Source organism: Bos indicus x Bos taurus, chromosome 14 (assembly GCF_003369695.1).
Source record: "Bos indicus x Bos taurus breed Angus x Brahman F1 hybrid chromosome 14, Bos_hybrid_MaternalHap_v2.0, whole genome shotgun sequence".
Lineage (NCBI taxonomy): Eukaryota > Metazoa > Chordata > Mammalia > Artiodactyla > Bovidae > Bos > Bos indicus x Bos taurus.
The window spans coordinates 52,058,187-52,082,596 of record NC_040089.1 but is presented as its reverse complement, the minus strand read 5'-3'; the positions used below and the strand labels follow the sequence as shown (position 1 = coordinate 52,082,596).

Below are 24,410 nucleotides of genomic sequence, written 5' to 3'. Positions count from 1 at the left end.
CATTGTAAAGCAACTCTATTCTAATAAAATTAAAAAATAAAATAACACATCGTGTAAAAACCACAGTGGATTCAAATGTTTTAAATAAAGCTTTAATTTTTAAAACTGTAACATCACCTTCTCATTGCTAGGATTTGGGTTTTTTAATTTTTAGATCTTTGATAATAAAGCCAATAAGTACAATGTAATGTGTGTGCTGTTGCTCAGTTATATCCAACTCTTTGTGACTCCATGGAATGTAGCCTGCCAGGCTCCTTTGTCCATGAGGATTCTCCAAGCAAGAATATTGGAGTGGGTTGCCATGCCCTCCTCCAGGGGATCTTCTGAACCCAGGGATCGAACCTAAGCATCCCTCATTGCAGGCAGATCTTTACTGACTGAGCCACCAGGGAAGCCCAAGAATACTGGGTAGCCTATCCCTTCTCTAAATCAAACTGGAGTCTCATGCATTGCAGATGGATTCTTTACCAGCTGAGCTACCAGGAAGCCCATGTACAATGTAATAGTAAAAACCAATAAGAATAAGCAGTTTTTAACATGAATAAATTATTTTTTAAAATAATAGCATATAGATACTTTCAGGTAAATAATTTTCATCCATTTTTGTTTTGATATTTAGAATGCCCATTTTCCCACTGTCAAGTTATTATCTTAAACCATTTATATTGCTAATATTCATTGAATATTTTGGTTGTATTGCATGAATAAATCACATTTAGTACTACAAGTGCTTTCTTTATTTGTTCAAAGGACATTTATTAAGCTCTACTATAAGCACAGCGCAATTTTTTACTTTCACTCAACTGCGTGAGATCCAACTGCAGTACTGACAGAAAATTTGAGACAAATATTTCTAGGACAGTTATACATTTATATAGGGTATATGGTTATAATAAATAACCATTTTATTTATATTTCTTTATATTATATTTATTTATAATAAATAAACCATTTTAAAACAAGTGTATATAAACATGTACTGTTTACTTTACAATCAGTTCAGTACTTCAGAATATCTATTTCCCTTTGAATTTTTGAAATCAACTTCTTAACACTCTGCCAGAGACAAAAGACATCCTATTTGAGATTTTATTGTTATGAAAATTTCAAATTACATTAGTTTAATATATATATATATTACCATTCTGAAAAAAAATCATATGAGCATGTATGTTATAATACTACAGAAAAGTAAATATAATCCTCTGCTGCAGTTATTCAAATTGAATTTTGTATTAGCATATTTTAGTACTGATCTGTTTTTGCTCATGCAAAATGACATTGTAAAGGACAATGAAATAAAAATATATGCAATGAAAATTAAGAAGATAGCCCATTATCATTGCATGAGACAAATTACCTTTTCCATGGGTTACATCAACAGTCCATGTACAATTCAGAGAATTTGGATAAAATTCTGGGTAACCAGGTGATAAGATTGTTCCACTAGGCCCTCTAACATCTCCTCCACATAATGCTGAAAATACAAAGAAATATAGTCATATGATCACTGTTAAGAGAGGCAAAGGCTGAACAAATCTCTCTTGAAATAGGAGTCTGATTATCTTTGCTTAAGTTACTTCCTGGAAATAATAGGAGTGTGTAAAGACCTCTTCCAATACTAGAAATTCACTTCATCCTTTGAAACACTAGAGAAGAAAAAGGTATATAATTGTATCTGAGAATTAATACCAGCCCCAAAAGAATTTAGCTCAACCTTTCATATTTGCATTTAAAGTACATACTTATATATTTCTAATTACAAGCAACATTTGCATAAATCAGTTATAAATTAAACATGAGTAATTAATTGCTTAGCAGTTGCTCTTTTACTAAGCTTTAAGAAAACAATTTGTTAATTATACAAAATTATTTATATTTTAGATTCCTAAAGGGATAGGTGTCATTCTTCACAGAATTCCTTTTGACATAGTGGAGTAAACTGAAATTTAGAAAGCTGTTTCTGAACTTGTGCATTTCTCTAGGAAACATAAGGAATAAAAAGAGTTTTCTGAGAGGATAGTTAGTTTTTAGTAAATACTCCAAGATAATAAAAATAAATATTTATGAACTGAAGTAAAAGAAATTAAATTTTGATTCAATGTTTATTTACTGTAGACTAAATCACAGTTAACAATGCCTTCTAACACCAGTGGTTACAATAGACCAGATAATTTTATCAGCATTAAAACTAAAGGAAACCTAGATGCTACTGCTGCTAAGTCACTTCAGTCCTGTCCGACTCTGTGCGACCCATAGACAGCAGCCCACCAGGCTCCCCCGTCCCTGGGATTCTCCAGGCAAGAACACTGGAGTGCTTTATTGACTATGCCAAAGCCTTTGACTGTGTGGATCACAGTAAACTATGGAAAATTCTGAAAGAGATGGGAATACCAGACCACCTGATCTGCCTCTTGAGAAATCTGTATGCAGGTCAGGAAGCAACAGTTAGAATTGGACATGGAACAACAGACTGGTTCCAAATAGGAAAAGGAGTCCGTCAAAGCTGTATACAGTCACCCTGTTTATTTAACTTATATGCTGAGTACATCATGAGAAACACTGGGCTGGAAGAAACACAAGCTGGAATCAAGATTACGGGGAAAAATATCAATAACCTCAGATATGCAGATGACACCACCCTTATGGCAGAAAATGAAGAGGAACTAAAAAACCTCTTGATGAAGGTGAAAGTGGAGAGTGAAAAAGTTGGCTTAAAGCTCAACATTCAGAAAACGAAGATCATGGCATCCGGTCCCATCACTTCATGGGAAGTAGACAGGGAAACAGCGGAAACAGTGTTAGACTTTATTTTTCTGGGCTCCAAAATCAGTGCAGATGGTGACTGCAGCCATGAAATTAAGATGCTTACTCTTTGGAAGGAAAGTTAGGACCAAGATAGATAGCATATTCAAAAGCAGAGACAATACTTTGCCAACAAAGTTTCGTCTAGTCAAGGCTACGGTTTTTCCTGTGGTCGTGTATGGATGTGAGAGTTGGACTGTGAAGAAGGCTGAGCGCTGAAGAATTGATGCTTTTGAACTGTAGTGTTGAAGAAGACTCTTGAGAGTCCCTTGGACTGCAAGGAGATCCAACCAGTCCGTTCTGAAGGAGATCAGCCCTGGGATTTCTTTGGAAGGAATGATGCTAAAGCTGAAACTCCAGTACTTTGGCCACCTCATGTGAAGAGTTGACTCATTGGAAAAGACTCTGATGCTGGGAGGGATTGGAGGCAAGAGGAGAAGGGGACGACAGAGGATGAGATGGCTGGATGGTATCACTGACTCAATGGACATGAGTTGAGTGAACTCCGGGAGTTGGTGATGGACAGGGAGGCCTGGCGTGCTGCAATTCATGGGGTCGCAAAGAGTGGGACACGACTGAGTGACTGATCTGATCTGATCTGATCTGATGAAGAAACGATAAGAACTAATGTGTGCCAAAGTGAGGCAAGCTGTACCTTGAGTAACCAGGCAATCTATGTCAATGGAGGTTACACTCTTGGCTCAGGAGAATAAATTCTGTTTATTCACTATTCCTCCCTTTAAGGAATTTTAGATTAGTTGCCTCTGGGGAAGAAGTTTAAACTGAAGGAAAAGCATAATCAAATCAGTGTACAATATTATGTGTAGTCGAGTTCAGTTAGAATGAATGAAAAATTAAGTAGCAGCTTCACACAAAGCTCAGACATTCAAAAAAGTGAATATAAACTATGCCTTGTCCAGCTATGCTTCCTGTCCAGCTAGACTCCCCTGGTGGCTCACACAGTAAAGCGTCTGCCTACGATGCAGGAGACCCGGGTTCAATCCCTGGGTTAGGAAGATCTCCTGGAGGAAGAACTGACAACCCACTCCAGTATTCTTGCCTGGAAAATCCCATGGATGGAGGAGCTTGGTAGGCTACAGTCTATAGGGTCACAAAGAGTCAGACATGACTGAGCGACTTCACTTTCACTTTTCACAGCTATACTCAGAATGAGTTGGGGTTACAAAAGAGGAAGATAGATAAAGATGGAGATTTCAATGTGACATAAATGATCTTTCAAAAAAACAAAGAGGTAAGAATACTGGAAGGAGACAAAACTGGAAAGGATAGAGTCCACGTTATTAAGAATCATGAATTTCTTGATTAATAATTTGAACTTTTATCCCTAGGAAACAAAGTCATTAAATATTTTTGACATTGTGTATAACATGAAATAGAATGAAGGTTAGATTGAAGTAGTTGGATATTGAATTTAAGGTTGATTCCAGTTGCCTTGATGAGAGATGATAAGGGTCTATGTTGCTCCTAGGCAAACCAGACACATTCAATTTTATTATTAATAACACTTAAGCATGCTGGTATGCTGCTGCTGCTGCTGCTAAGTCACTTCAGTCATGTCCGACTCTGTACGACCCCATAGACAGCAGCCCACCAGGCTCCCCCGTCCCTGGGATTCTCCAGACAAGAACACTGGAGTGGGTTGCCATTTCCTTCTCCAATGCAAGAAAGTGAAAAGTGAAAGTGAAGTCGCTCAGTCATGCACGACTCTTAGCGACCCCATGGACTGCAGCCTACCAGGCTCCCCCGTCTATGGGATTTGCCAGGCAAGAGTACTGGAGTGGGGTGCCATTGCATTCTCTGGCATGCTGGTATGCTGCTGCTGCTGTTGCTAAGTCGCTTCAGTCGTGTCCGAATCTGTGGGATTCCGTAGATGGCTGCCCACCAGGCTCCCCCGTCCCTGGGATTCTCCAGGCAAGAACACTGGAGTGGGTTGCCATTTCCTTCTCCAATGCATGAAAGTGAAAAGTGAAAGTGAAGTCGCTCAGTCATGCCCGACTCTTAGCGACCCCATGGACTGCAGCCTACCAGACTCCTCCATCCATGGGATTTTCCAGGCACGAGTACTGGAGTGGGGTGCCACTGGCATGCTGGTATACTTGGACATTATTTTTTTTTCTCCTGCTTCTTCTGATAATATCACCACCAAACCATTCTATCTTGGTGAATTACTCTATCATTTGTCTTCATAGGGATGGATGGACACATGAACTGGAGAAAGCCAATCATAAAGGGCACTTTTCCATTACTACAATTTCTGGTAGAGGTATGGACTAATCAGAGACCTTTCCTCATATTTTTCTAATTAAAATAGAATGGTAGAACTCTCATTCTTTTCTAATTTTGGAAATGTGAGGTTATATGATTCCATTCTCCTGAGAGTGTATTCTCTACCTTTAGTCCCACATATAGAAAAAGCCTGGTTTCAACTAAAGAGAATGATGATAAGGAGAGAGAAAAGCCAAGGTGGAAATGGAAATATCCTTGAAAATGTCTGAATTCATGATTATCATTAGCAACAAGAAGTATGCCATGTGTGCCTTTTCTAATTTTGGCCTGTGTTAGTCGCTCAGTTGTGTCCCACTCTTTGTGACCCCATGGACTGTAGCCCTCTGTCCATGGAATTCGCCAGGCAACAACACTGGAGTGGGTTGCCATTCCCTTCTTCAGAGATTTTCTCTACCCAGGGATTGAACCTGAGTTTCCTGCATTGCGGGCAGGGTCTTTACAATATGAGCCACCAGGGAAGCCCTTTTCTAAGTTTGAAACTTCGAAAAACAAATTCTTCTTTCATTTTTAAAAATCAGTTAGAATTGGGTTTTTGTCACTTAAGCCACAAGAATGCTGACTATTACAAATTGTACTGCACCAAATATGGGGCAGATATGCTGAGGATTCTTTTAAACCTCGTTATAAAAACAAATTGACACAAAAATGATGGCACTGACAGTATTTGAAAACACTTATAAAATGGGAAATGTGATCTTCCACTTGGCAAAAGGATAAGAATATGTTATGAATAGTGTTATAAATGAGAATTAAAACCCACAACCAATGGATAGATTTACTTTGTGTGTGTGTTTTACGGGTACAAGTATTTCCCAATCTTAGGAAAGCAGCTTCTTTCATTGTATTTTCATACATGTTTTCTAAAAAATGAAGGATTGCTGACTTATTTTCCATAGAAATAAATAAGAGATAAGGACACTGGTGTATTATTTTCTATGGTCAGGAACTGGCCATCACAGGGAAGTCTGGTACATTGCTATAAAGCTGTGTAGCTAGGCAGGATTTGGACTATTACACATTGTCTTCCAGGCAGGAGGTAAATGCTCTAGCTCTTCATTGCATTCACCTGATACCAATTTGACATTTTTGATGCTATTTTTTCAAGGAGTGCAGGACACAATAGGCACCTAAAATGGTTACCTCAACACATTTTAAAAATACATATAACATCCTTAGGCATTGGGTAAGTTTGATTTATTATCAGTATTCATTCTTTTGTGTCTTTATTAATGGTTTGATAACATAAAATTGGCAAAATTCAAGAAATCTCACATTTGACAAGATTATGTTGATTTATTTTTGGTTTATAAATTGGTTTATTTTCCATATTGAACCTACCATCACAGGTTGGAAGTGAATGACTCCACCAGTGGTTTTTCTCACACAGAAGGGGCTCTTCATGGCTCAGCCTGTATCCAGGATCACAACTAAACGAAACAGTAGATCCAATGGAGAAATCATGACCATAACGACGACCATGTACAGGTATGCCAGGATCCAAGCAAGAATAGGTGTTCACTGTAACACCTGGAAAACAAAGGGAATATGAAAAAGAGTAAGCTTGATGAGAATTAAATCACTGAAATACATTCTTATTCTTTTAAACAAACTCATTTCTTCAAAACAAACAACTATTGGTGATAACTTTTACAGATAAATTAATGTGCTGATCAGTTCAGTAGCTCAGTAGTGTCTGACTCTTTGCGACCCCTGAAATGCAGCAGGCCAGGCTTACCTGTCCATTACCAACTCCTGGAGCTTGCTCAAACTCATATTCATCAAGTCGGTGATGCCAAAATCAGGTTACAAGGTACATAAAAACTTAATGAAAATGTATAATTGTCTATCAAATTTTGTATTATAAATTATGTATATGCTGCTAAGTCGATTCAGTTGTGTCCAACTCTGTGCGACCCCATAGACAGCAGCCCACCAGGCTCCCCCGTCCCTGAGATTCTCCAGACAAGAACACTGGAGTGGGTTGCCATTTCCTTCTCCAATGCATCAAAGTGAAAAGTGAAAGTGAAGTTGCTCGGTTGTGTTCGACTGTTAATGACACCATGGACTGCAGCCCACCAGGATCCTCCATCCATGGGATTTTCCAGGCAAGAGTACTGGAGTGGGTTGCCATTGCCTCCTCCGAATTATGTGTGTGTATATATATATATATATATATATATATATATATATATATATATGTATATATGTATAAATGTGTGTGTATATATATATGTAGTCCTATATATATATAGGACTTCCCTGGTGGCTCACATGGTAAAGCATCTGCCCACAATGCGGGAGACCTGGGTTCCATCCCTGGGTCAGGAAGATCCTCTGGAGAAGGAAATGGCAAGCCGCTCCAGTACTCTTGCCTGGAAAAGCCCATGGACAGAGGACCGTAGTAGGCTACAGTCCATGGGGTCACAAACGGTCGGATACGACTGAGCGACTTCACTCCATATATTTATATATGTATGTATATATACACACACACACATTTATGGGTTTCCCTGGTTATTCAGCTGGTAAAGAATCCACCTGCAATGCAGGAGATCCTGGTTCTATTCCTGGGTCAGGAAGATCTCCTTGAGAAGGGATAGTCTACTCACTTCAATATTCTTGGGCTTCCCTGGTGGCTCAGATGGTAAAGAATCTGCCTGCAATGAGGGAGACCTGGGTTCAATCCCCGGGTTGGAAAGATTCCCTGGAGGAAGGCATGGCAACCCACTCCAATATTCTTGCCTGGAGAATCCCCATGGACAGAGGAGCCTGACGGGCTACAGTCCATGGGATTGCAAAGAGTCAGACATGATTGAGTGACTAAGCACAGCACAGCAGATGCATATACAATAATTATCATAGCAATAATTAATGTTTTCAGCTTGTTATATTCCATGTTTTTACAACTCTAAAATGTTTGCAAAATTTACCTCATTTAGTCATTAAAATAATCCTATGAAATTACTTCTATCATTAAAACTCCATTTAACTGCTTTAGGAGACTCTAAGTATGTCTCAGAGATTGGTATCTGTGTCAAAGGATTTGTTCTGTAGCCATTTATCATTGCCTTGCTTTATATGATATTTACATAATCTAAGATACATGATTATATCTAGATTTCAAGAAATACAACATAATACAGCTCCTTGGGATTGGGGATTGCACTAAAACAAAACAAAACAAAACAAAAAACAGAAAGTCTATTCTGTGTTGTTTTTATTATTTTAATGTGTTTTGTAAACTATAAATAACTTTTATGCTATTGGTGAAGTGTTTGTAATCTTCCTGTTTTGAGAGGAAGACAGACGAGTAAAAGTGCCCAAGAAAGGGAATAAAATCAAGTTCTGGAGTACAACCAGTGATGGCATTTCAAGAAATCCTTCCCATAAAAATTTGGTTCACTGGAGAAATCAAGTTTTCTCCTTTAATGTGTTCCATTAAAATAAAAATAGAAATTCACAAAATACCAAATATATTTTTAAAGTTTTAAGTAGTAAAATAAAAAATTTTTCTCTACTGATTTTGAGGCTTGTGAATGGTTCATTTAAAAAAGATAATTTGGATACCTTCAGCTTGAGAAACTTATTAACAAAGTGTCGACAGAAATAGTGTTTTATTTGTTTTCTTGGTAAGAAAGGGTTTGTGATGTTAGAGATTATCTCACAATACTAAACAAGTGAAAGTGTTAGTCACTCAGTCATGTCTGACTCTTTGCAACCCCATGGACTATAGCCCACCAGGCCCCTCTGTCCATGGGATTCTCCAGGCAAGGATATTGGAGTGGGTATCCATTCCCTTCTCCAGAGGATCTTCCTGACCTAGGGATCAAACCCAGGTCTCTGGCATTGCAGGTGAATTCTTTCCAGTGAGTCACCAGGGAAGCCCTTAAATTAGCCTTTTGGTTTACTAAATAAACCACAAGGCTAATTAGAATAAAAATGAAAGAAAATGAACTTTTGTAAACAAATTTAAATTCAGAGTCACTGTCTCCTGGGCAGATTTGACCAAAATCAGTATCTGTTGCGCCTCTCATCAGCCTCAGAATTACCTAGCCTCTACTCTGCCATTTAAGCACTAGCCCTCAGTAATAATTTGGACTATTTCACCAAAGGCCTTCAGGTGACAAACTTGCTGACTGTGAGAAAGACTCTGCTTTAGCCAAACTCAGAGTCAGGCTCACCCCTTGGCTGGGCTTCCTTGATAAACACAGTTGGTAAAGAATTTGCCTGCAATGGAGGAGACCCCAGTTCGACTCCTGGAAGATCCACTGGAGAAGGGATAGGCTAACCACTAGAGTCTTCTCGGGTTTCCTTTGTGGCTCAGCTGGTAAAGAATCTGCTTGCAGTTTGGGAGACCTGGGTTCGATCTCTGGGTTGGCAAGAGCCCCTGGAGAAGAGAAAGGTTACCCACTCCAGTATTCTGACCTAGAGAATTCCATGGACTGTATAGGCCATAGGGTTGCAGAGAGTCGGACCTGACTTTCACTTTCACCCCGGGCTCTGTCCTTGGTCCATTTAATTCAGTTTTAGCAAGAATCTGAACTAAATCTGTTGGTCAGTTTATAGAAAATCCTTACCCTTTTAATAACACTTTGCATGATGGTTTAACATAATTCTTAAAATAATTCTTAAAATAATCGTGTATGAGAACACGATTATGACCACCTACCTTGATTGAAATGGACTGAATAGGATGTATTTGGCATAGAATAGAACGTTGGACAAAAGTGAAAATGGTGTCTGCTAATGTTAGCACACTGATACAAATTAATTGCCAGTGAAAATTAATTTTGAAATAGACCTTTAAAAATGACTCTACTCTGACTCAGGCTTAACTAATAAATGTTAAAGATCGAAATTAAAATTCTTTAAATTCATTTTAATTCCCAAGTGTGTGTTAATCCTCTTATTACATTTTATAATAGTTCATAAAATATATTTCCATGCCACAAAGCTCTAAGTAAAGGGAAGTTAATATAATTAAATGATATTGTAGATAAGGTTGAAAACAAAAAGAAAATAATAAATATACATTCATAATTAAAAAAAAAAACCTCACGGGTCCATCCAGATTTACTGAAGACAGACACCTAACATGGAATATACAGTTACAAATTTAAATGCTGGAATTTTTTTTCTGAGGGGCGAGGGGGCATAGGAGACTTGAATACAAAAATAAGAGATACAATATCTATCTGAAACTGATATAAAGATATCTTGCAGTAATCTTAAATGTATTGTTAGATACAATCACCACAACTGTTTTTCATGGGAAGATATATGGCAACATATTTCCAGATTAAAATGTGTGAATACATGAGTTTATATGTATGTGTGCAACTGTGCATCATATGCGATACATCCACACGTCTAAATATGTTAGATGTTTATAAATAAAACAGAGATTTGTATATATATATATATATCAGAATCAATTTAAAAAATCAGACATATTTTAGATTTTTTAAACAAAACTGTAGTATTCTAAGTGAAATTATTGTAAACTGATTCCAGCACTGTAAATTAGCTGCTGCAGCTGCTATGTCGCTTCAGTCGTGTCCAACTCTGTGCGACCACATAGATGGCAGCCCGCCAGGCTCCCCTGTCCCTGGGATTCTCCAGGCAAGAACACTGGAGTGGGTTGCCATGCTCTTCTCCAATGCATGAAAGTGAAAAGTGAAAGCGAGGCCGCTTAGTCGTGTCTGACTCGCAGCGACCCCAGGGACTGCAGCCTACCAGGCTCCTCTGTCCATGGGATTTGCCAGGCAAGAGTACTGGAGTGGGGTGCCATTGCCTTCTCCGACTGTAAATTAGAGCTTGTTTTAATATATAGCCTTTGGCTAGTTATGTTAGCCATAGTTGCATATACATGAGTATATATTTTACGTTATAATATTAATATAATTTTCAATACTTCATACAAAATAACAAAATTAAATATTTTAAATGGAAATGTATGCAATGAGTGTGAGGAAAATATAGAAGTATGACTGAGTTTATGAAGTGAATGCTAGAAGAATTTGTCAATGTTCATATACATCTTAGACTGACATTTCCACTTATTGTTGGTTTTTCAGAACTGCACAAATAATGATTGTATGAACTCACTTTTAAGATTTTTTAGTTAATACTTTTTACATTTCCTTAGTATTTCCTTTCATAATAATATTACATAGATATTGCTGGAAAAAACCTATTATGGAATTTACTGAAACACACACCTTATAACCCATTAGCATTCTCATAGGTTCTCTTAATGATACAAGACAATACCAAAAGCATGGAAAACAGAATAAAAAAATTAAAAAAATAAATGTTGGCATCACTTACTTTCATAATGAATCTTGAAACCATTATTAGAACGACTATTGTCTGTTGTAAATAGAAGGTATATAAAATTACTGCTGCTAAATAGAAACTGGGGCACCTGTGTGCCATTGTAAGATCCAAGCAAGGGTGACAGAAGATTTGGCCCATCGTGAACTTCCAGAACATCGTAATTCAATTCAGTCTGAAATCTAAGATTAAGAGAGAGATGTGAAAATATATTTATTAGGAAAAAGCACTTTAGGCTGCTATTTAAATTACTATTTATAATTTTTACTAATTTTATATATAATTTTCTTTAGCTTTGCTAATATCTTATACATCATTTTAGGATCCATAATTTAAGAATACCAAAGTTATAAGCTCTTATTCCTGTGGACAATTTTCATGTAAATAGTATGTATATATACTTATTGTTCACAAGAAAGATTTATTCAAACGTTACAGACTGTCTTGAATAAATAAATGGTCTTTTCGTTAACCAAACATGTTTTATGGAGTAGTCCTTTTTTTTTTTTTTTTTTTGCTTTCTTCATTTCTATGGAAAACTACGTGACTATATAAAATTTACCCTCAATCAGATCATCATAATTTCATCTTTAGTATATGTATATATATTTCAAATCTGACCTCTGCTTCATACTGACCTCTTCTTCATATCTCTGTTTTGTTTTTTGACAAATCTGTTTGGCCATTAAATTTTTGTATAGTTTTTATTTAGATTTTTGGCTGTTTTCCTGATTTTACTTTCAATTTTTTAAAAGATATAATTTATTATAATCTGTAGCCAAAACAGAGCTTATTTTAACATGCATAATACATTATTAATAAAATAAAATTTTGAATTCCTTCTTGCATGTCAGGATTATTCCACATTTTGAATCTGGATCAGAAATCTTAGTTATGGGGAAAAAAAGCCTTTATGTGGAATCATGAACAACTGAGCATCTGACTCCCTTGCCATGATGATCCTACAGCCTAGGACATTCTTTTCTGCCTTCACCCAGGTTTTCCTATACATATTTCAGTTTTCAGCTTAGATATGTCCACAGCAAGCCCTTCTCTGACCTCACAGTGTACCTTAGTTTCTTTACCATATTGTCACAATTTATTGTGCTTTCGTGATACTAATCCTAGTTGCTTACTTGTTGACAGCTGTCTCCTTTAAGAGATTATAAACTCCATGAGGTCAGACAGTTTCTGTTTTTTTTTGTTGATGTTCTGAATATAGCAAACCCTCAGTAAATATTTATTAGGCAAATGAAAGAATGAATGTATTTTAAAGGAAAAAAAATATTTTCTCTGGAACTGTTATCAATTTTATTTAAAAAAGTCAATATATTTAGATACTTCAGTATTAACCATTCATTTTCACTCTTTTAAAATATACCTTCCAACACATTTTGGCAACTAGTTATATTCACTATGTTTTTAAAAGAATTGTCAGTTGAAATGTCCACCAATTTTCAGATAATCACTTTATAATCAACAGTTATCATTAATAGATAATCACTCCATCATACCTAACAATAGTGAAAACAAAGTGTAGAATTTAATGCTATTTGACAAATACAAATGAAATATTTTTAGATTTGTACTACTGGTACGTACTATTAAAAAAGTTTTAGTAAAACTAATGGATGTCATAAGTTTATCTTACTTCTCACTTTGCAACCTGGGATATATTGTATTTTTGTCTAATAAAAATAGTTTTTCCAATAATATGATTTAGAGTAGTAAATGTATAGAAACACATTATGTCCTTTAAATAAATGATCAGGCAATTATGCACTGCAAATCTATTATTTGGTTATTTTGTAGTCAGTCTACTCTAGTACTGAAATTGGACTTTCACTTTGATAGCAAGTCAGCTGATAACAACCAAATTAAAGTGCACAGAAAAGTGAGGGATTACTTTGATTTAAAGCATAAAGAGACTTAATTCTTAATAGAATAGCAACATTAAATGCTGTGATCAGAGAGTATTATTCAGTAGGAGTGAATGTCTAAAAAGAAAATCACCATAGATTTGCCACAAGAAACTATAAAAATAAATTATAATAACAGAGAAAATGAAAAAGAGTTACACAATAATTTGAATTTCTTTTATTTTGTATTTTAGGATGGTTATATATAAATTTCACATGAATTGCCTTGATCTACTGTGTATTAGTTTATGACATTAAATTTATTGTTTATCATAAAAAATCTTATGGAGCCACGAGATGATATTAAAATGAAATTTAATCTCATTTTAGTCAATTTTCAGTATCTTTTAAAATATTCTTTGTGTTATCCAAAATCTTTCTGACCACAGTGAAATAGTTCTCATTTTAAAATTTGCACTCAGGTAGACTGATACTGATGGCTTGTGGTCAAGGAGTTAAGGACAGGAAGGTGAACAGAAATAAAAGTTTAAGATTATTAACAGTAAAGTTAATTGACTTAAGAGCTACCAAATATTAAGAAATGAGAGAAGAAAGAAAACAAAATTCCTCTGCAAATCTCAGAATAAGATCTAACTGTTGGCTATTTTAGGAAGAACTGTACAAAAAATATCTTCACAACCCAGATATTCACGATGATGTGATCACTCACCTAGAGCCAGACATCCTGGAATGTGAAGTCCAGTGGGCCTTAGGAAGCATCACTATAAACAAAGCTAGTAGAGATGATGGAATTCTGATTGAGCTATTTCAAATCCTTAAAGATGATGCTGTGAAAATGCTGCACTCAGTATGTCAACAAATTTGGAAAACTCAGCAGTGGTCACAGGATTGGAAAAGATCAGTTTTCATTCCAATCCCAAAGACAGGCATTGCCAAAGAATGCTCAAACTACTGCACAACTGCACTCATCTCACATGCTAGTAAAGTACTGCTCAAAATTCTCCAAGCCAGGCTTCACCAATACGTGAATCGTGAACTTCCAGCTGTTCAAACTGGTTTTAAAAAGGCAGAAGGACCAGAGATCAAATTGCCAATATCCGCGGGATCATGGAAAAAGGAAGAGAGTTCCAGAAAAATATCTATTTCTGCTTTATTTACTATGCCAAAGCCTTTGACTGTGTGGATCACAATAAACTGTAGGAAATTCTGAAAGAGATGAGAATATCAGACCACCTGATCTGCCTCTTGAGAAACTTATATGCAGGTCAGGAAACAGTTAGAACCGGACATGGAACAATAGACTGGTTCCAAATAGGAAAAGGCGTATGCCAAGGCTGTATATTGTCACCCTGCTTATTTAACTTATATGCAGAGTACATCATGAAAAATGCTGGGCTGGAAGAAGCACAAGCTGGAATCAAGATTGCTGGGAGAAATATCAATAACCTCAGATATGCAGATGACACCAACCTTATGGCAGAAAGTGAAGAAGAGCTAAAGAGCCTCTTGATGAAAATGCAAAGGGAGAGTGAAAAAATTGGCTTAAAGCTCAACATTCAGAAAACGAAGATCATGGCATCTGGTTTCATCACTTCATGGCAAATAGAAGGGGAAACAATGGAAACAGTGGTTGACTATTTTTGGGGGCTCCAAAATCACTGCAGATGGTGACTGCAGCCATGAAATTAAAAGACGCTTACTCCTTGGAAGGAAAGTTATGACCAACCTAGATAGCATATTAAAAAGCAGAGACATTCCTTTGCCAACAAAGGTCCGTCTAGTCAAGGCTATGGTTTTTCCAGTCGTCATGTATGGATGTGAGAGTTGGACTATAAAGAAAGCAGAGTGCCAAAGAATTGACACTTTTGGACTGTGGTGTTGGAGAAGATTCTTGAGAGTCCTTTGGACTGCAAGGAGATCCAACCAGTCCATTCTAAAGGAGATCAGTCCTGGGTGTTCACTGAAAGGACTGATGTTGAAGCTGAAACTCCAATATGTTGGCCACCTGATGTGAAGAGCTGACTCATTTGAAAAGACCCTGATGCTGGGAAAGGAGAAGAAGGGGTCGACAGAGGAGAAGATGGTTGGATGGCATCACCGACTCAATGGAGATGAGTTTGGGTAAACTTCGGGAGTTGGTTTTGAACAGGGGTGCCTGGCATGCTGTGGTTCATGGGGTCGCAAAGAGTCAGACACAACTGAGTGACTGAACTGAACTGAACTGATGTTAGGAAAGGATAAACAGTTAAAACTTATATGTCCATTAGTGGTTTTGTTATTTTGTTTTGCATCTGATGTGTATATGTGTGCTAAGTCACTTTATGGACTCTGCAGCCTATGGACTGTAGTCTATGGAGTGTAGCCTACCAGGTTCCTCTGTCCATGGGACTCTCGAGGCAAGAATACTGGAGTGGGCTGCCATATCATCCTTCAAGTGATCTTTTGAGCCAGGGATTGCACTCATGTCTCCTACATAGGCAGGTGGGTTCTTTACTGCTTAGCCATCAGGGGAAGGCCTTGCATTTGACAGGAAAGTGTAATTCTTAAGATATTACTGATTTAGGCAATCTCAAGAGGCCAACTAATGGCTAATATATTTGTAATGTTTTCAGTATTTGTTTTTCTGTAGACTAATTCTAATCACTCACAACATTTGAGAATATGTGAGTGTGTATTAGTCACTCAGTCATGTCTGACTCTTTCTGACCTCATGGACTGTAGCTCAGCAGACTCCTCTGTCCATGGGGTTCTCTAGACAAGAATACTGAAGTGGATTGCCATTCCCTTCTCCAGAGGATCTTTCCAACCCAGGGATCAAACCCTGGTCTCTGAAGTCATCTGAATATATTATCTGAATTTTTAAATATCATTTTCTGCCAAATTACTTCATGCTATTCATGAGTAGTAGAAAGCAAATGGTGTTACTCTGTAATAAATGCAATCCATCATTTGGAAACAAATTCTATAAAAAGATATTCTCAGGATGAGAAGGACTATTAAAGAATTAACAATCAGTGTCCTTACAAGAGTTCAGCTGAAAATCAGAAATGAATTCATTTTTTTAACAACATAATTCTTGGTGGATAGTTCAAAGATGATATCTTGTTTCTCAGAAAAATCTTAAGGGGGAAATGAAGCACTGAAATACTATAAGGTCCCTAAACAAGGAAGTGATAGATGTACACATTTCTGATTTCAAAGTGACTATTTTATGTTATTACCTAACAGATAAAATCCTCATTTATTTTTAACTTGATGAAGATTGATGCTCGTTGTTTTGCTACACAGCTACTTCTGACCATGTAGCAGAAGTTTAAAAATGTTAATTACTTTAAAGAAGACAGTTTCTGATAGAAAGCAAATGGAGTATGGACAACCCTAAAACAGGTCATACACATGCTTTAAGAATCTTTAGGAAAAACAAAAGAAATGGAAGTTTAAAAAATAATTTTCCCTTCAAATAGCTCAAACTCAAGAACCCAATGGGGGTGGGTGGGTGTTTGTTTGCGTATGTGTATGTGTGTTTGCACACGTGCACATGTACATGTGTGAAGGGCAGATAGAGGATTCAAACCCCCAAACATGTTTGTTCATAACACTTAAAATAATGTGGGACTTTATTTATTTTAGTTACATAAAGTTTGATTCAAAAAAATATACTGATATAGCTGAGCCTTGTCTATTCTAAAATAGTGAAAACACCATCAATAAATACACAAAGTGGTCTAACTCTTGATTCTTCCAGTGTTTGGGCTAATTAACATGGAATTGTTTAAAAAAAAAGAAGATTGACATCAAGGAGGTGAAGGAGCTGGGGGGCAGGGGGTTGTAATTTACTTGAGTGGGTAGTTGAGGGATTAAGAAAACAGGCATAACTGACAAGTCCTGTTCAGTGATACCCATGGGAGAAGTCAAAAATCTTTGTATTCTGGAAATCGTTTCTCAACCTAGGCTTGTTGTTCTGATTCAATGTACAGAACTGTTTTTTGTTGCTGTGCACAAACCCTAGGAGTGAAAATCACTTTTTAATTTGATTCTCTTGCTTCTAGTCTAACTTAAAAAATTGTGTCTCAGGAAAAAGGTAAGAGGATAAGAAAGTGGCAGAGTAACAATAACTAAGTAAACTATATTTATCAAAATTAAATTAGGTGTCTCTAGCATTGCATCTTATAAAAATGACTGGAAAGATTTTTTTCTTTTTCAAAGGAAGGTTTTGGGCTGACCTGACTTAGAACATAGCCTGTAGGTGCATATTAATTTTGAGAATTCTGAAGGCATCTAAACAAGATAGCAAAGAAGCCCATGCAACAACATGTTTGAAGAGATAAGACAGACATATTAAGAACTCTGGACAGAGAAAATAGTGCCTTCAAATAAAAGTCCAAAATCATGAGATATGTGCGTGGTGCTCTCATTTACAACCATTGCTTTGCAATCTAACTGCTTTTCAGGTAGGCAGTGCTAGATAGCCTACATAAGGCTGAAGGATATCACACATGTGTGCTCATCAGTCGCTAAGTCATGTCTGACTCTTTGCAACCCTGTGGACCGTAGCCTGCCAGGCTCCTTTGTCCATGGGATTTTCCAGGCAAGGATACCGGAGTGGGTTGCCATCTCCTCCTCAGGAGATCTTCCCGATCAGTGATTGAACCCATATCTCCGACAATGGCAGGCAGATTCTTTATCACTGAGCCACATGGGAAGCCCTGAAAGATATCAGGGGTTACTTTAGTGGAATTTAGTGACTATTATTAGCAAACTGGGAAATGCTTTTTCATACAATAATGCACTCTTTGTTAAAAACACTTAATTTTCTTATGATATTGTTTTATGCTTATGTAATTCTTCTATATTGAATATTTATGTATATATATTTTTTATTTTAATTTAAAAGTTGGCTACAATCTGAGTCATCTGGGAGGTGGAGAAGGGGTGAATTCTTCTTATAAGAACACTGATCTTTGATTTAGGGGGAAAATCTTAATCTGCATGTTTAGAAAGAAAGGCAAAAATTCATCCCCATCATCCCACCCATCGCCAAGTTGGGAGCTCAGAGAAACAAACACACTTAAATTGCTCTGCTTAAGTTAACAGATATTTTGAGATTTACCCTGCTATATAGTGGAGGGAGCAACTAGGGAGTGAGGGAAATGAGGGGTGAAGATCCTGATGGGGAAAATACTAGATAGACATGGAGAAGGGTCTAGGCTAAGGGGAGGAAACTAGAGAGAGAGAGATGCAATCATTCCCACGATGGAATTTACCAGGAAAATTTTAGAACAGTGAGGGTTTATTTAATGTTAAATTATTCTGGATTGTCCAATAATCCTATTTGGTTATCCCTTGTACTAAAGTTTTCTTTCTTTTTATTGTGTGAATGAAGGCAAGTGATCCAAATAAAGACCAGAGTAAGGAGTTGAAAGGACAGCAGCTTCAGTATCTCAAAAGTGAGATGACTCTGAGAGCAGGGATTCAGAGTCATAAGTGAACAAAAGCATCTCCAGGAAAGCTCTGAGGATGTAAAAAGGGCCTAGACTTCCCTTTGTATCTGAGACGGTGCTCAACTCTTCATTAGATATTGAAAGATGATGATTAGTGAGAATTATTAATATATGGGTGAAAATATTATGAACTATGAAAATATAAGATGTTTCAATCACCTTAGCATCATAACTCCTGATATAAAATAATGTTCAGTCCAAAACAGGAAATACTAAAATCATGTGTTTAAACCTATAATATACGCAATTTTTAAAAGTGTGAGATCAATTATGACAGAGTGACAACTATGCTAATATTTCAGGTGTGATGCTCTAAATTTAACAAATTAAAAATACATTATAAATCTGTCATATTGGCATAAATTTTTTTAAAAATTATTTAATGATATGATCAATAATATGTTATATGGTATACTCCAAACCAAGTAAAATTTTGTGTAATAAAGTAAAGTTGGTTAATTTGGATCACACATTCATGGGGCACTGTTATTTGACAATGATTTGATTCTGAATAAATAAGGTGCTTTTCAAGCTTTTTAAAAATTACTATGGCAAGAAGCTATGTCAACTACTGAACAAATGACATGGTTTTAATATCATAACAAAAACTCTTCATGTTATTCTAAATGAAATCACTTTTTAATATGTAAGTCATTATTATGGGCTGAATTCTGACCCCTAAAACTTAAATGTTGAAATCCTAACCCCTTAATACCTCTGACTGTGAATGTATTTGGAGAAAGGTCCTTTAATTAGGTAATTAAGGTAAAATGAGATTATATGGGGGACCTTCCCTGGTCGCTCAGATGGTGAAGAATCTGCCTTCAATGCAGAAGACGGGGGTTTGATCCCTGGGTGCGGAAGATCGCCTGGAGACCCACTCCAGTATTCTTGCCTGGAGAAGTCCATGGACACAGAAGCCTGCCAGGCTACAGTCCATGTGGCCGCAAAGAGTCAGACATGACTGAGTGACTAGACTAACTGAAATATGACTTCTGTCTTTATAAAAATAAATGATTAGGAAACAGATACACACAGATGGAAGACCACATGGAGACACAGGAAGGCATACACAGGCATCTATTAGCTAAAGACTAAAGCCTTACAGGACAACCCTGTTGACACCTTTATCTCAGACTTCTAGCCTTTAGAACTATGAGGAAAGACATTTCTGTTACTTAAGCCACTTAATCTGTTATATTTTGTTATGGCAGCCCGAGGAAATTAATACAGTCATAATAAAATTGTGTAGGTCATAGTAAGGGAGAGTGACCTCATATGAAATGTTTAGTATTGTACATCTTTCAAAATAGAATGTTTTCCTCTCAAATTTTTACACTAGCCTGAATAGGTTAATTCAATGAAGGTACTCTTTAATTAGGAAAAGATCATGCTATATTTGTAAAATTCACTCGTCAGAGCACAATTCTGACAAATATATATTTACTATAAGGCTTACAGGGGTTCCTTCTCTTTCCTTTTTTTTTTTTTTTTTGGTAAATAAAAGGTTGGAAGATGAGAGGGGTGAAAATATAAATGAAAAATTAAATAGATACTTCTATTTGGATTTGGGGATAGTGATTGAATCACAGACATGAAGATTCATTGTTTAAAACTTTTAATAGACAATATTATAATCTTATAGGATATAGATTATTCAATCAATAATACTAATTATCCTGGGTGGGAGTGGACACTTTACTGACAAATCATTAATTCACATGGATTTGACACAGCCATTTTTCTGAAGGCCCTGTAAGTGTAGGTATATGGGTAATGTATGTAAGCAGATGCCTCAGGCTACAATATGGTAACAATTCAAATGTATTTACAGCATCTTTACCTTTAACAATCTAGCAGAACAGAATCCACAGGCCCTTCAAAATATAGGGCAACTAAACATTAAGTTAAAGGTTATAGATTCATATCTCAGTGGTGTGTGTGTGTGTATTATATATATGAATAAAAAATCCATCTTATATATCTCATTAGTACCAATAGAGCATTAAGCAAATGGGAAATTAACTTCAGGACAGACTGAAGGCTAAAAGGGGAAAACATTCTGAAACACTCAAGGCACAGCAACTGACTAGTGCAGCAAAATTAATCATGAATTTGGTAAGTAAAAGAGAATGTCAACTATTCTTTTAGATAATCTGTTTTTTAAAGTAGAAAAGTATTTTTAGAAACCTTTCAAATGTAATTTTGATAGAGTGTCCTGGTTCAGCTTCAATCACCCATTCACAATTCAGAGAGTCTTTATAGTATCCGGGCCATCCTGGTGACAGAATCAATCCACTGGGAGCTGAAAAATGGCCACCACATGGAGCTGAAAAATAAAATCAGAGAACAGGTAAAAGCAGAATTTTAGAGAATAAGCTGCAGAAAATATTTTTAGCATTAATTATATTTTAAAAAATTAATCTGTGTATGTATACTGGAGAAGAAAATGGCAACCCACTCCAGTATTCTTGCCTAGAGAATCCTGTGGATGGAGAAGCCTGGAGGGCTGATGTCCATAGGGTCACACAGAGGCAGACACAACTGAAGCGACTTAGTGTGCATGCGTGTATGTATATAATATATGCTATTTTAAAATGTTTTGAAAGTAAAACATCTAGTCATTCTATCATTGAATGATTATTATCCCTAAAAAAACACAAAAACAAAAACAACAAACTTTACTTGTTGAAATAAGGTTTAGTTACACACTCAGCATGTCAGATGAACTCAAATCTCCCAATTATATCCCTTAAATATGCTCTTGTGTCTCCACCATTTTCCCCATTTTCAAATCTTGGAAAAAAACATGTTGTTGGTTTTAGTTTCTCTCTTTCATTTTCTGATTTATGTATCAAATACTGTTAATTCACACAGAAAACTAGCCAATCTGATCACATGGACCACAGCCTTGTCTAACTCAATGAAACTAAGCCCTGCCATGTGGAGCCAAGACGGGAGGGTCATGGTGGAGAGGTCAGTAGAATGTGGTCCACTGGAGAAGTGAATGGCAAACCACTTCAGTATTCTTGCCTTGAGAACCCCATGAACAGTATGAAAAGTCAAAATGATAGGATACTGAAAGAGGAACTCCCCAGGTCGGTAGGTGCCCAATATGCTACTGGAGATCAGTGGAGAAATAACTCCAGAAAGAATGAAGGGATGGAGCCAAAGCAGAAACAATAACAAGTTGTGGATGTGACTGGTGATAGAAGCAAGGTCTGATGCTGTACAGAGCAATATTGCATAGGAACCTGGAATGTTAGGTCCATGAATCAAGGCAAATTGGAAGTGGTCAAACAGGAGATGGCAAGAGTGAACATCAACATTCCAGGAATAAACAAACTAAAATGGACTAGAATGGGTGAATTTAACTCAGATGACCATTATATCTACTACTGTGGGCAGGAATCCCTTAGAAGAAATGGAGTAGCCATCATGGTCAACAAAAGAGTCCAAAATGCAGTACTTGCATGCAATTTCAAAAATGACAGAATGATGTCTGTTCATTTCCAAGGCAAACCATTCAATATCATGGTAATCCAAGCCTATGCCCCAACCAGTAACACTGAAAAAGCTGAAGTTGAATGGTTCTATGAAGACCTACAAGACCTTTTAGAACTAACACCCAAAAAAGATGTCCTTTTCATTATAGGGGACTGGAATGCAAAAGTAGGAAGTCAAGAAACAACTGGAGTAAGGCAAATTTGGCCTTGGAGTACGGAATGAAGCAGGGCAAAGGCTAATAGAGTTTTGCCAATAGTATGCACTGGTCACAGCAAACACCCTCTTCCAACAACACAAGAGAAGACTCTACACATGGACATCACCAGATGATTTCGGTCAACACCGAAATCAGATTATATTGATTATATTATAACATAATATAATCAATATAATATATTGATTATATTCTTTACAGCCAAAGATGGAGAAGCTCTATATAATCATTAAAATCAAGACCAGGAGCTGACTGTGGCTCAGATCATGAATTCCTTATTGCCAAATTTCTTCAGAAATTGAAGAAAGTGGGGAAAACCACTAGACCATTCAGGTATGAACTAAATAAAATCCCTAATAATTATACAGTGGAAGTGGGAAATAGATTTAAGGGACTAGATCTGATAGAGTGCCTGATGAACTATGGAATGAGGTTCATGACATTGTACAGGAGACATGGATCAAGACCATCCCTACAGAAAAGAAATGCAAAGAAGCAAAATGGCTATCTGAGGAGGCCTTACAAATAGCTGTGAAGAGAAGAGAAGCAAAAAGCAAAGGAGAAAAGGAAAGATATAAGTATCTGAATGCAGAGATTCAAAGAATACCAAGGAGAGATAAGAAAGCCTTCCTCAGTGATCAATGGAAAGAAATAGAGGAAAACAACAGAATGGGAAAGACTAGAGATTTCTTCAAGAAAATTAGAGATACCAAGGGAATATTTCATGCAAAGATAGGCTCGATAAAGGACAGAAATGGTATGGACCTAACAGAAGAAGAGGATATTAAGAAGAGGTGGCAAGAATACACAGAAAACTGTACAAAAAACAGCTTCATGACCCAGATAATCACCATGGTGTGATCACTAACCTAGAGCCAGACATCCTGGAATGTGAAGTCAAGTGGGCCTTAGGAAGCATCACTACAAACAAAGCTAGTGGAGGTGATGGAATTCCAAAGCCAAAGCCAAAGTGAAGTCGTTCAGTCGTGTCCGACTCTTTGCGACCCCATGGACTGTAGCCTACCAGGCTCCTCTATCCATGGGATTTTCCAGGCAATAGTACTGGAGTGGGTTGCCATTTCCTTCTCCAGATAGAATTCCAGTTGAGCTAATTCAAATCCTGAAAGATGATGCTGTGAAAGTGCTGCACTCAATATGCCAGCAAATTTGGAAAACTCAGCAGTGGCCACAGGACTGGAAAAGGTCAGTTTTCATTCCAATCCCAAAGAAAGGCAATGCCAAAGAATGCTCAAACTACTGCACAATTGCACCCATCTCACACGCTAGTAAAGTAATGCTCAAAATTCTCCAAGCCAGGCTTCAGCAATACATGAACCGTGAACTTCCAGGTGTGCAAGCTGGTTTTAGAAAAGGCAGAGGAACCAGAGACCAAATTGCCAACATCCTCTGGGTCATCGAAAAAGCAAGAGAGTTCCAGAAAAACACCTATTTCTGCTTTATTGACTATGCCAAAGCCTTTGACTGTGTGGATCACAATAAACAGTGGAAAATTCTGAAAGAGATGGGAATACCAGACCACCTGACTTGCCTCTTGAGAAATCTGTATGCAGGTCAGAAAGCAACAGTTAGAACTGGACATGGAACAATAGACTGGTTCCAAATAGGAAAAGGAGTACGTCAAGGCTGTATATTGTCACCCTGTTTATTTAACTTATATGCTGAGTACATCATCAGAAATGCTGGGCTGGAGGAAGCACAAGTAGAATCAAGATTGCTCAGAGAAATATCAATAACCTCAGATATGCAGATGACACCACCCTTATGGCAGAAAGTGTAGAGGAACTAAAAAGCCTCTTGTGAAGGTGAAAGAGGAGAGTGAAAAAGTTGGTTTAAAACTCA

General features: G+C 36.9%; 1 protein-coding gene across 2 annotated transcripts in view; it reads right to left on the bottom strand.

The window, feature by feature from the left end:
- Window positions 1-24,410, bottom strand: part of CSMD3 (CUB and Sushi multiple domains 3) — a 1,467,857-nt gene that overhangs the window by 479,822 nt on the left and 963,625 nt on the right. For both annotated transcript variants that reach the window (XM_027561290.1, XM_027561291.1), the window contains 4 exons: window positions 21,020-21,158; window positions 11,443-11,630; window positions 6,451-6,639; window positions 1,361-1,477 (listed from right to left, as the gene is read on the bottom strand). In XM_027561290.1, coding sequence (XP_027417091.1) covers window positions 1,361-1,477; window positions 6,451-6,639; window positions 11,443-11,630; window positions 21,020-21,158 — 633 coding nt within the window. The remainder of the gene's footprint in view (window positions 1-1,360; window positions 1,478-6,450; window positions 6,640-11,442; window positions 11,631-21,019; window positions 21,159-24,410) is intronic.